Source organism: Sinohyriopsis cumingii, chromosome 18 (genome assembly GCF_028554795.1).
Source record: "Sinohyriopsis cumingii isolate HCF-2022 chromosome 18, ASM2855479v2, whole genome shotgun sequence".
Classification (NCBI taxonomy): domain Eukaryota; kingdom Metazoa; phylum Mollusca; class Bivalvia; order Unionida; family Unionidae; genus Sinohyriopsis; species Sinohyriopsis cumingii.
The window spans coordinates 49,026,943-49,039,502 of record NC_142978.1 but is presented as its reverse complement, the minus strand read 5'-3'; the positions used below and the strand labels follow the sequence as shown (position 1 = coordinate 49,039,502).

The 12,560-nt window shown below is 33.9% G+C and overlaps 1 protein-coding gene across 8 annotated transcripts in view; it reads right to left on the bottom strand.

The window, feature by feature from the left end:
* The window catches only part of LOC149776592 (transmembrane protein 177-like), a 37,632-nt gene that overhangs the window by 14,685 nt on the left and 10,387 nt on the right, over window positions 1-12,560 (bottom strand). For 4 of the 8 annotated variants that reach the window (XM_089941068.1, XM_089941071.1, XM_089941074.1 and 1 more), the window contains exon 2: window positions 2,497-2,688. In XM_089941068.1, the coding sequence (XP_089797194.1) occupies window positions 2,497-2,688 (192 nt within the window). Of the gene's footprint in view, window positions 1-2,496; window positions 2,689-4,207; window positions 4,359-5,318; window positions 5,609-6,189; window positions 6,305-10,838; window positions 10,968-12,560 lie in introns of those variants that run through there. The other 4 variants (XM_089941073.1, XM_089941069.1, XM_089941072.1 and 1 more) reach the window with 4 other exon arrangements.

Here is a 12,560-nt window from a genome sequence, read left to right as displayed (position 1 = left end):
TTATAACAGTTACATACAACCTAATTTAGACTACTGTAATACAGTATGGGGTAATTCAAATGATAAAAACATAGCAAAGCGGGAACATCTTCAAAAAAGAGCATCTGGGCTAATATCATTGCAGAAAGAAAGCAAGGAAAATTTAGCTGGTAAGTTAAAAATATTAACTATAAAGACTTAATCCGGTTGAGAAAAGCCAAATTAATGGACAGGATATCCGAAAATAGTGCTCCAGAATATTTATAATCATTATTCTGGTAAAGGCTACCTGGTAATACTCCCCACCTGTGATCCATGTCTACTGAACAGTATAAAATTCCCAAACCAAATAAGGAATTATTCAAACAAAGTTTCCAATACTCTGGAACTTTGCTCTGGAACAGTATTCCGGTTGAGATAGAAATGACCACTCTATTTCTTTCTTTCAAACCCAATCTATCCATTGGTTTCAGAGATGCAGATAAAATAAATAAATTTCCTTTGTAAGCGGGCCTCAAGGTAGATTAGTTTTTCAGCTAATTGTATTACCCTCTTTAGATAAAGTCATCATTATTATTATTATTACTATTATTACTAAGGGCCAAAACTCTATCTAAAAGTCTCTGAGCTGATGTACACACCAATCTGAATTTGAATATACTGAATAGTTCCTAAGTTGTGATGCTGACCAAGATCTTTTTTTACTCAGAAATTAAAACTGACAGAAAAAGGTTAAGAGCAATAACCCATCAAAACCAGACCAGAAAAGACAACACTTTTAGCAGGTACATCTACACGTCTGTATGTAATAGGCAATGCACTTACTAGATGGCAAAGAGCTATGTGTAAGGGTTGCAAAACCTTAATAGTTACAAGAAGTGTGAATGGAAATTTGTTCTTGGTTGATTTTAAAGGCACTATTAACCCATTACTGGCTGTATCATGCAAGGAAATGAAAATTGAATGCACTTCCCAATGACAAAGATAGGCTGCTGACCCAGGCTGGCCTGAGTGGGGCTTGAACCCAGGACCAATGGATTACAAGTCTGATGCTCTTCTATGTGAGCTATCATGGCTCTCTGTGAACAGACAGAGTAGTTTAGGAGTAGTAGCGATAACAAACTTGTGTTGATAGATGGACAGATGACATAATAATCCCCTAACTGCTTTTGGTCTATGACCGGCTAATAAAGGGGGTTGGTCAGTCAGAGTAAGATTTTTTAAACTGATTTATTTGTATGAAAGTGATAGCCTAATTTTATTGTCAGTACTACTTAGCAACACAAAATAATATGCAAGTTATATATATATATATATATATATATATATATATATATATATATATATATATATATATATATATATATATATATATATATATATATATATACACATATATATAATGTTTCATATAGCTTGCTTTAAGACAGAAGCTGGCCTAAAATACCTTGCAAAAATATTCATTAATTAATCATGCTTTCAAATCTATGTTCATAATGTGTTGTTTGTTCAACTAATTACATTTTAAAAAACTGCATAAACCCAGATTTGCCAATGCATGTGTTGGCAGATCTGGGTCAGTGCAGCCTGCAGCACATACCATGTGTAAAAGCTATCTTAAACTGTAACAAAGATTTTGGATTGACAAGAAAGATATAAATTCATTTCAGGATATTGTATTTTTTTTTCTATCTCTGACCCTTGACCCCTGCCCTGTGGGGCAAGATAAAGTATTAAAATCTAGTCTCTGATCGTTGATTTTTTGCGTTCATGAAGACATGCTTTGTTTAAGTCATGATGGAATTCCAAAACCATTCTGCAAATTAGATTCTATTGGGAAGTTACATGCCAAATTTGACCAATGTAACATGGACAGTAAAAAAGGACTGTTTTTACAAGAAATGTGATGACTGGACAGGTATGAAGACAAACTAATATACCAGCATTTTTGCGAAAATATAAAAGCTAATTAACAATGGTCACTTTGATATGACATATCTCCTTGGGTGCCCGTGTAAAGACTTGTACTGAAAGCACCTCATGGTCCAACACCTTAAACTTTTGTTCTTCATTTTGAGTTGCAATCTAATACAGAGATATATTGTTGCTATGGTCATTTTGCCTTGGAATGTAATACAGAGATATACTGTTACCATGGTCATTTATTTTTCTGATAGTCTGTTGACAAATATTTTTGTTTTCAGAGCAATACTCTCAAACTATTAAAGACATTTAATCAAAACTTGGTATATCATTATGTTGAAGAGACTCTGGTACTCTGAATATGCTGCATTCAATATTTTTATGTAACCATGAAAACAATGTGTAAATACAGTAGTTACCCAACTGTGAGTACTGTGCCATTGGGACTAGCATAAACAGTATACAAATGACAGTGCAAGACATTGGGGTACCTTTAATAGGTGTTTTTACATAAGCGGTGGAATGGGCACATATGTAATTTCATGACTGTTATTAAAGAGGGTGGGTGGGCAAAAAAAAGTGATATTATTTTACCTCCTCTGTTATTTTCTTTGTGTCTTCATCAAGCTTTGCCTCCTTGCCATTTGTGTAACTGGCATGAACTTTACGCCACCTGTTAATGCCAAGGGTGTTAAAGTAGAGGGTGGTTCCTACCACGGCAGAAATCCCAATGCCAATAGCATACTGCACAACATCACTTGAAAATGTTATTGCCCTAAAAGCCATCTGTAAAGATAAGCAAGAAACTTTGTTTGTAAAACATATATAATGTTTAAACATATAAATCAAGACAAATTGAAAACAATATAGACCCTGATCTGTAGTCACATAGATCAGGGTTTATGTTGTTTGTTCTACTCATAAAAAATTCATTAACTCAGATCTGCATGTGCATTATGCACTGGCAGATCTGAGTCTGTACACTTTGCAGAGGGACTCATAATGTAGTACCTGTATATACAGTTCCCACACTGCAGTGGAGTTCTTAGAGTACTAGGCAGGCTAAAAAAAAAGTTACTAGGCAGGCTTGAAGATGGACTCATCTTAAAGGTAGTACAAGTATATACAGTTCCCACACTGCTGTGGAGTTCTTAGAGTACTAGGCAGGCTAAAAAGGAGTTACTAGGCAGGCTTGAAGATAGACTCAACTTAAAGGTAGTACAAGTATATACAGTTCCCACACTGCTGTGGAGTTCTTAGAGTACTAGACAGGCTAAAAAAGAGTTACTAGGCAGGCTTGCAGATGGACTCATAAGGTAGTACCAGTATATACAGTTCCCACACTGTGGAGTTCTTAGAGTACTAGGCAGGCTACAAAAAAAGTTACTAGGCAGGCTAACAATAGGCCTAAGTAAAAACAAAAATTCAAACAGTTACAAAAATTACTTAAATAGCATGAAAATCTAAATAGGTTATCTACAAAGTATACATAAAAAATTACTTATATGGCATAAAAATCTAATCAGGTTCTCTACATAGTATACCGCTATATACAAACATAAGTAATAAATTTGTATTTTTTCTAAATCATGCACCTACCATTTTTATCAAAAAAATCTAAGCCTAGAAAGTAAAGCAAGTTTGTACACCTTGCCACCAATACTCTAGTATTGGCCAGACAAACTTAGACTATGCATTGGGTTACAAAATGTCACACCTTGCCACCAATAGCCTTTTACTGGTCAGACAAGCTTAGACTGTGCCAATGATTGCATAATGACACACAACTTGCCACCAATAGCCTAGTATTGATCAGACAAGTGACTGTGCATGTCATTACAGGATACAATACATCTTGCCACCAATATTGTTGTATTGGTTAGCAGTTCATCAAAAACTAAACATATTAAAAGTCTGGCTGATATAGGAATATTGCTCAGTTCAAGTGCCAAGCGGTCAGTTGTTTTCAAATGTCACTAATGACAGTATATTTTTCCATCACCAATTAGAGTCATTTTGATGCTGTGAAGCGAAGTCTTTTCTATTGTTCCTTTCTCTACTTGTTTTAATTGTAGAAATGTCAAAATATTGTGGTCTACTTTTAACCTTTGGAAAGATGGGGGTGCAGTGTGGCTTTCAAACAGTACAAGATAATAAAATAAAGTATAATTGTAAGTGTATTTTTAAGTACATAACTTTGCATATATTTTTAAAGAAAAAATGTGTTCAATTACAAGAAATTCTAGTATAAAAAAATCCAACACTCAAAAAGAAAAAAACAGCAAGAGTTAGGTCAACAGCATACCATTGTGTACTAGATGTCAGATTGGAACCATTTTTGTTCATTATGAACTAGACATCATAACAAGCCTTCAGGTGAAAACCCAATGCTGACTTGACTTGTCATCAATGTGCTTAAAATTCAAATCAACTAAAAATTTGGATACTGATAGATACTGAAAAGAAATGACAAAATGACAACTTTGCAAAATTTGTAAGTAGGACTGATAGGAAGCTATACTACCTGCTCACTGGAATCCCTGAAATCAGGGACATATATATACCATATTTACTCACTTACAAGCCAAGTCCAACTGCAAACTGCAAAGACCAAGATCTGCCACTGCATAATGTGCCCACATATCTGGGTCTGTACAGTTTCTTAGGAGTAACCAGTAGAAGAAACAACATATTCCCCAGCCTGCAGGACCATTTTGCTATGGCAGATCATGATCTTTGATGTCTGCAGTTTGACTTGTCTTATATGCGTGTAAATACGGTACACTTGCACAACAAAATGTATCACAAAATAAAGGGATGAAATACATAGATATATAGCAAGGATCACTATTATGTTAAAAAAGGCAGCCAAGGAGCATAATGCCTGAGGGAAGTATAAACTTTATTTAAATATCATTTAGGACACAGGGACATAAACAATGGAAACCAGGCTATGGAAGTTTAATCAAGTACATCTTTTAAAAATTGAAGATCAACCCCATTTTCTTGCAATTCGTTTACTTTTGGGAAAATAACCATAACCATGACATGTCCACTTTTATATTTATGAATGGTGGCCGAAGAAATGCCAATTCACTTTTTCATTATCTCATCTGATTGGACAAGTTCCATTTAAGCCGATTTAGTATTATGTGCAGCGTGGCATGAGTTCCATGTCCTTTGCCCTGCTAGACACGCAGCCAAATAAAATGTTCTTAAGTCTTGTACAATAATAACTGACCATGTGATCACACTCAGGTATAAAAGCATTTTCTTTTTGACCATGGTGGGAGGGGCATGGGATGGGTCACCTAATAGGTCTACCAGTGTTTTCATAGAGTTTTAGAGGTGTCCACAAATAAATACAACCCAAAAGCAAAGTTCACTTTGCCTTGCCTTGATTTCACTCATCCTACCTCCTCAATTCCTTTTCCCTTCAAAGAGGAACATCAAAATGTTAAAAATAGATGTTTTTTCTCTGTAGTTAACTGTGATGCCAATTTGCTGATCATTATTGCCAGAAATTAAATCATCTTTGGAATTCCCATGAAAACCTGATTCCTAAAAAAAAAAATTAAAATTTTGGTAGCAATTCTTTTGTTTATCCATGTCCATTATTAACAAAATGAATCGTCTGATCCAATAGTTGATCGACTAAATGAATGAAATATAACTTCTTCAGTTCATGATTTCATACTGTAGCCTACTTTTAATGTTGCCATAACCTACTTATACCACTGTTGTGAAGCAAATAAGAAAAGTCCTAAAAATTTTGGAAACATTTTAACAGAATCCAGGACTTATAAGTATTTCATGTATATTTTAATCAACCGATAGGAAAATATGCAAAAACAAAGGGATTATTTTGAACATTATAAATGTCAGCTTCATGCACTCAATCTATTTTTGTCAACTTCACCTTAATCTAGCCGACATAAGATGTCAGTTTGCTGAAATATTTCAGTTTAAAATGGACTACGAGTTATTGCAAACAAGTAAACACATGTCAAGCAAGCATTTCATCTTTATGTTACTTTCAGCTCCAATAATCTAATTTTTATTATCTCAACAATCCAGCTGTCACTGATTTCTTTAATGTTAATTGTATAGAGTACTTTCCTTTATTCTTTGTATGGCTGCCATTTCACACCATGTTCTCTCAAAATATTGATTAACTCTACACAATGCTCTCTCAGAACATTTAGCCATTTATTTTTTATAATGGAGTTCAATACTAAATACATGTGGACTGGTGTCCTTGTAAAAAAGGTAGGAAAGAAAGAATACCTTTAAGGTTTGTATCTAATTTCACCTGCATCTTTCTTCTTGACGATTAACTCACATGTTCTTTTTCTTCAGACAGCTAAACACAATAGATATTTGTAACTTTTCATCTTCAATTTAATGTCCAAAAGAAAATATTTTATCAAATGTTACAAAATTTGCAACTAATGTCTATTACAGAGATGGTATTTGACCCATGGAGACCATATTAATGTACATCTTAAAAAAAGAAACGAAAATGTTGCAACTACTTAATGAGGTGACTACTTATTTCCAGATAATTTACCCAAGACACTTTCACAGTTAGATTAATTCAGTACACTAATATTTGCACCCCTTTCTTTTGTGAGTGTGGCAATCAATCAATTAAAATAACCCAGTGCAATTAAAAAACAAACATGTCAACTTCTCTGCTTGGGGTTTTCTGGCAGATATGGTGTTAATGATTAGCATAACGTTTCTTTTTCCCACAAGCTATTTAAAGATTTACAACTGAGATACAATTTGAATTCTTTGACACCTATGGTAATCTATTTCAGTATAAATTTCAAATAGTCTTTGTTTTGACATTCTAATGCTATGAAGAACTGAATGCCCAGCATAACCATTTATTAGATAATGAGTAAATCGAATTCACTTCTTTTGTGTTAAATAACAATGGGGTAATTATTGGCATAACACAAGCATTCCTAAAATACGACTTCTTAGAGTTTCTCTCAGCCAACATTTTGAATGGCACAGCAACTGGACATTGTTTTGCCTGCCATTTTGCTACTTTTCAGTAATATGCCCAGTTGGGGGCCTTTCCCCACCACAATACTCACTCTGCCAACTTTTGTTCCCTCACCACAATTAATTTTGAATAAAATGGTCACTAGGGCCTGTTAGTCACCACATGGCCCACAGGTTGATGTCTAATTTAAAGTTTGCTGATTATTTCATACTGTGCTTTGACATTTGCCCCAAGACAATGCCAATAACTTAAAATACCCATGCACTGAATGATGAATCTTAGCCCATCACAAAAATGTGTTACAGCTAGTTTCTGGTGGCTTGTAATAACTTAAATGACATGCAGGTACTTTATTGCTCCAAATTAATGCTAGAAATCACATGGAAAACCTCAACCATCCTTTTAGTATTACTCCATTCTGAAAAGGGCAACATCCAAAGATACCTAATGCTACTGACTGTTTACAAGGCATGCCTACTGAAGTTGTAAAGACATCCTGCCCCTGAAAATGATAAATCACAGCTCATCTGTTGAATTTAAATGAGGCATGAAAGGGGACAACAGCAAAATAATAATAATAATAATAATAATAATAATAATTATAAATTGATACATCACTAACAGCTTTGTGAATATTTAGTAAAGAGGGCTACTGGAAGAAAGTTTTTAACACTGATAGTATCAATCTATAATAGTCTCTATGTATATATGTATTCTAAATCCTTTGATTTTGAATTTATCTATAAACCATATGAATATATGTATTCTAAATCCTTTGATTTTGAATTTATCTATAAACCATATGAATATATGTATTCTAAATCCTTTGATTTTGAATTTATCTATAAACCATATGAATATATGTATTCTAAATCCTTTGATTTTGAATTTATCTATAAACCATATGAATATATGTATTCTAAATCCTTTGATTTTGAATTTATCTATAAACCATATGTATATATGTATTCTAAATCCTTTGATTTTGAATTTATCTATAAACCATATGTATATATGTATTCTAAATCCTTTTTGATCTTGAATCTATCTATACAATTTGATTACTTAACCAAGTTAGATACACACATAGACATGGAATATTTGGTTCTTCTGAAATGCATCACATTTTTGTCATGTTCTATGATAATGATGTCATTAAATGAGATAAATGTACAACTTCAAATAAAAGTTATGGAGGAATTTTTTGATGAAACAAATGAAGATAGATTCTGACCCCCCCCCCCACATGACTCTTGGCAGAAAAGAAGTTTTTCTAAGAAACAAGGCAAGCTGTTTACTCCCAGACTACTCCAGACTAAACAAAAGTATGCATGACATCGCAAGCTGTTTACTCCCAAACTCCTCTGGACTAAGGCAAAAGTAGGTGTGACATCTATATTAGCAAGAAAAGCATTAAGTACAATTTATATGATTTAAAATAAAATTGGACCTTAAATTATTTTACAAGATGTTATCTCTTTCATGGGACAAAAATGTGGAAAATTAATATTTAAACCTGACAAACAGGTCCTATACAGCTTAATACATTTATGTGTGTGTGATCTAGATTTTTAATGTAGCTTTAAAAAAAATTCAGTCATATCGCTACAATGTATGCAGTGTGACAGTTTATAGTGATGTCTAGCACTGGGGCATCATGCTGCAGACATGTAGCATGATGTCCCACCGAGTCAAATTATCCTGACACCTGGCCGACCAGTTCTAACACTAACCTCTTAATGCAGAGCACCAAGCGAGGCAGATGTTAGTACCATTTTTGTAAGTCTTTGGTATGACTCTGCCAGGGTTTGAACCCGCGACCTCCCGCATCCCGCATCCGCGGCGGACACTCTAACCACTAGGCCACCAGAGCAGGCAAATACATTTATGCATTCTCTAAATGTGAATGTGGCCAATATCCTCTCTTTTTTCAGTAATTTAAAAAAATGTATTAAGTAAGAATAAAACTGATCATAAAGAAAAATGACAGATACCCCAGAAAATATTGAAATGTAATTGAAACACGAACCACTTAAGATAACTGGGTCTCAAACATCAAGGATTTATTATGCTAATATGGCTCTTGATGTGTGATGATGAAAACATATTTGTCCTGTGAACAATGTTTACAGGAAACTTTGTTACAACAATGGCTTTTGGTTGTACCAAATTTTAAGAAAGTTCTTCATAACAGAAATTTTAAATTTCAAGTATGTTTCGTATTACCATTTTATTGGTTTTCCATTAAAGTTATGCTATCCATTTGATGTTCTAGCCATAATTAAATGACTGAATGTGCAAGACACAACAAAATACCAGCAATGAACATATCTGTACCCTATTATGCTTTCACAAATAGAAGCTTACTACCACAAGGTCAAAATCTGATGATTATATTAGACTAAGATCAAAATTTCTCCTATAAATTTGGAAATCTTATCCTACAAAAGAAAGACATTTACTTCTGTGGATAAAAAGCCAATATTACATTCTTTATCATACTCTTCAATAGAGTTCTAGAAAGACAACCTAGCCAATATATTCTAACTGTAATATCAATGTGTTGTTTCCATATCTTGTTCCTCTCCTTGTTTTAACATGAGAATTGTTGTTGTTGTAAGGTTTAATGCCATTTTTCAGCACAAGATAGGCTATACATGGCGGCCATTATAATTGGTGGAGGAAGAACCCTGGAAAACCCCGGGAAGAACCACCGACCCACGAGAAGCTACTGGCAGGCTTTCTCATGTACCAATGTTAGCCGAGCCTGAGACACGAACTCACGCAGACAGTTAACATGAGAATATTTTAGGCATCCCAATGTAATCAGCAATGAATATGCTTATCTTTATGGACCAGTTCTTGTATGATACAATTATATAATATGAATTGTGTATGGGCCAGTGACCTTACATATAAATTAAAGTTGCCCATTGTCATTATCATTATTTTCATAATAACAACATTTGATCTGAGTACTGGGAATAATGAAGCCTAATTAAGTTCAACTATTTGACTTAAAACTTGGTACAAGAACATAATTCAAGATATTGCTATTTATTCATTTTATCATTGTCAGCATACATAGTATTCTATTTTTTTATATTACCAGCAAAACTATATTAACATTTCAAAGATTATTTGAGGATTTATTGTTATTGACTTCCTTTTAAAAGCATTTACAACTATTGTTTAAAGCAGGGGTCTCAAACTCAAACCACTCTGAGGGCTGCTTGAAGGCATTTTCGATGGCCCAAGGGCTGCACCACTTTTATTATCTCTCATGACACCATGTGACACCAATCATTTTGTGGGCAACAGGATACTGTCATGGAATTGTATAAATTCTTTTATTTATTAAATACATGTACTCGGGTTTCATTTTTTGTGTACAATGATAACCAAGGGTGATTTATGTATATGGTGTTGTATTTCGAAATAGTGAGTTCAGTTCATCCTATGCCACATGTGCGAAGTGCTCTCAATGGGAAGAACCGAATGCCTTCAGTGCACAGACTATATATGTGTATAAATACCTCACTGTAGGTAAAGCTCTTTACTTCACTGATAGTCTTGTCAGTCAGCGGTCTACTATAAGGACTTGCACATCTTCAGCTGTAGAGGTATGTAAGTTTATTAATTTCTTGTATTAAGTTATAACTATTGTACTACCACGTTTATTTTTGTATGTTTGCTATGTAGCTTTGGTTTACACAGTATTATGCACATGTTTCTATTCTTGTTTGCAACTTAGCAAGGGATTTATATTAGTAATATAAGGCTATGGTTTTAAGAAATGTTTAGTACAGTAGGATTCTTATCAAGCAGGGTTAGGTTTATTTCCGAACCTGTTATTTTGTAATTATTGTGCCAATAATGTAATCGGTATAACTTACCATGCATAACATCATTACATTACCTTATATGCCCATGTCATGTATAGTACACAGTATTGGATATATTTTCAGCTGTCTGGAGTGTGTAGAGCTGTCAAGAGTGTCTGGGGGTGTCCAGACTGACCAGAGCGTTCAAAGTTATTGGAGTGATCAGAGTTGACGTGGTGCAAGCTGTGGAATTAACCGTAGCAGTTGTGAAGCTGGACTGTAGCAGCCATGGAGCTGAAATAAAGTGTGTTGATGACAGAGTGTATCTCCTTACATATAATCTTTTAGCTGTGGGCTAATTTTGGGGTTCATAAAACCCATTGTATCTTTTGGGACTGTAAAGATAGGTTGTGTATCTGTCCCTTTTTGTTTGCATAATTTCACTGAGTGAATTCATTTTACTACACGAGTAAAATTCTACATTGTTTACTAGTTGAGTAAACCACATCTATCTTTTCATTGTGAAATCTCTGTGAACCATTCACCCCATGACTTTGTATTTTGTAAAGTAATTTATTTGTATTTTTCATTATTAAGTTTGTGCATTCTTGTATTAATTAATCCAATATTTGGATTATATATACACACACATTATTCATAATTAATTGCTTATTCAAGTCATTCATTATTAAATATTGTATTTATATCATGGTCAAAAGTGTTCTGTTGTGAATCCGGAAATGCCACCCAGTTATCTTGTTACAGATACTTCTTGGTGGGCCGCATGTTTGAGTTCCTGGTTTAAAGGATTAGTCCAAGGGAGAGAGCTATTATCTGATCAAATCAGGTACCAAAATCTTAGGCGTCTTCCTTCATATAAAATTTGCTTGCAGGTTCAGTGCCTTTATACTATGTTTCTAATTTAAGCATAACCATAAAGTTTGTTACTATTATTAGTAATGTAAACTATAATTAATAAAAGAGAATGGACATTATGCCATAGGCATGTGGTGACTGAAAGTCATTAAACCAATAAAATAATACATGTATCAACAAGATAATAATAATAACAATAATAATAATAATAATAGCAATAATAATTTTAAAACAAATGACTTTTTGATCACAAGATCTGCATCTACTGTGCCCTTCCTGGAGGACATTACCATGCCATTTAGATCCTGGGAGAAATACTAATGATGACAGAAAAACTCGAGCTAGGTATCTGAGCATTTTCTTTAAGAGAAACTCCCTTAAATAAATGCATAATGCAATTTCACTTGATTTCATCTCTTGGCACAGACACTGGGAATTTCAAGCCAGGTGACCATTATTCCCAATGTAAAAGCCTGGCCAGGCAACAAAAAGCATTAATAAACAACGATCAAGTTAAAAAATATAATGAAACCATCCACTTATCAAAATATCCCTATGGGCACCTAAACAAAAAGTTTGAGGTCAAGGTTTGGTTAACCAACAGAAGCTGGCAGACAAGAAGACAGCATAAAAGGAACTTTGTTTGGTTATATTTTTTTTGCTGATCGTAAAAAGAATAAATAAGTTGTCATCTTGTGTGAAACTTTCAACTTTCAATTAATGATAATTTCAGTTTACAAATTGTGTGGGCAATTAAGGCTAACTATGAATATGACATAAGTTGTTGAATAATTTTGATTACTGCAATCATGGGGGTACCTTCAGTAGTTTACTGGGCAGGCAGGAAAGTCTGCTCAGAAACCAGACTTTCGAAGTTAGTTTCCTAAGAACATTACGAATTTTCAAAACATTTCTACCACTGTCAGGAACAAAAATCTTCC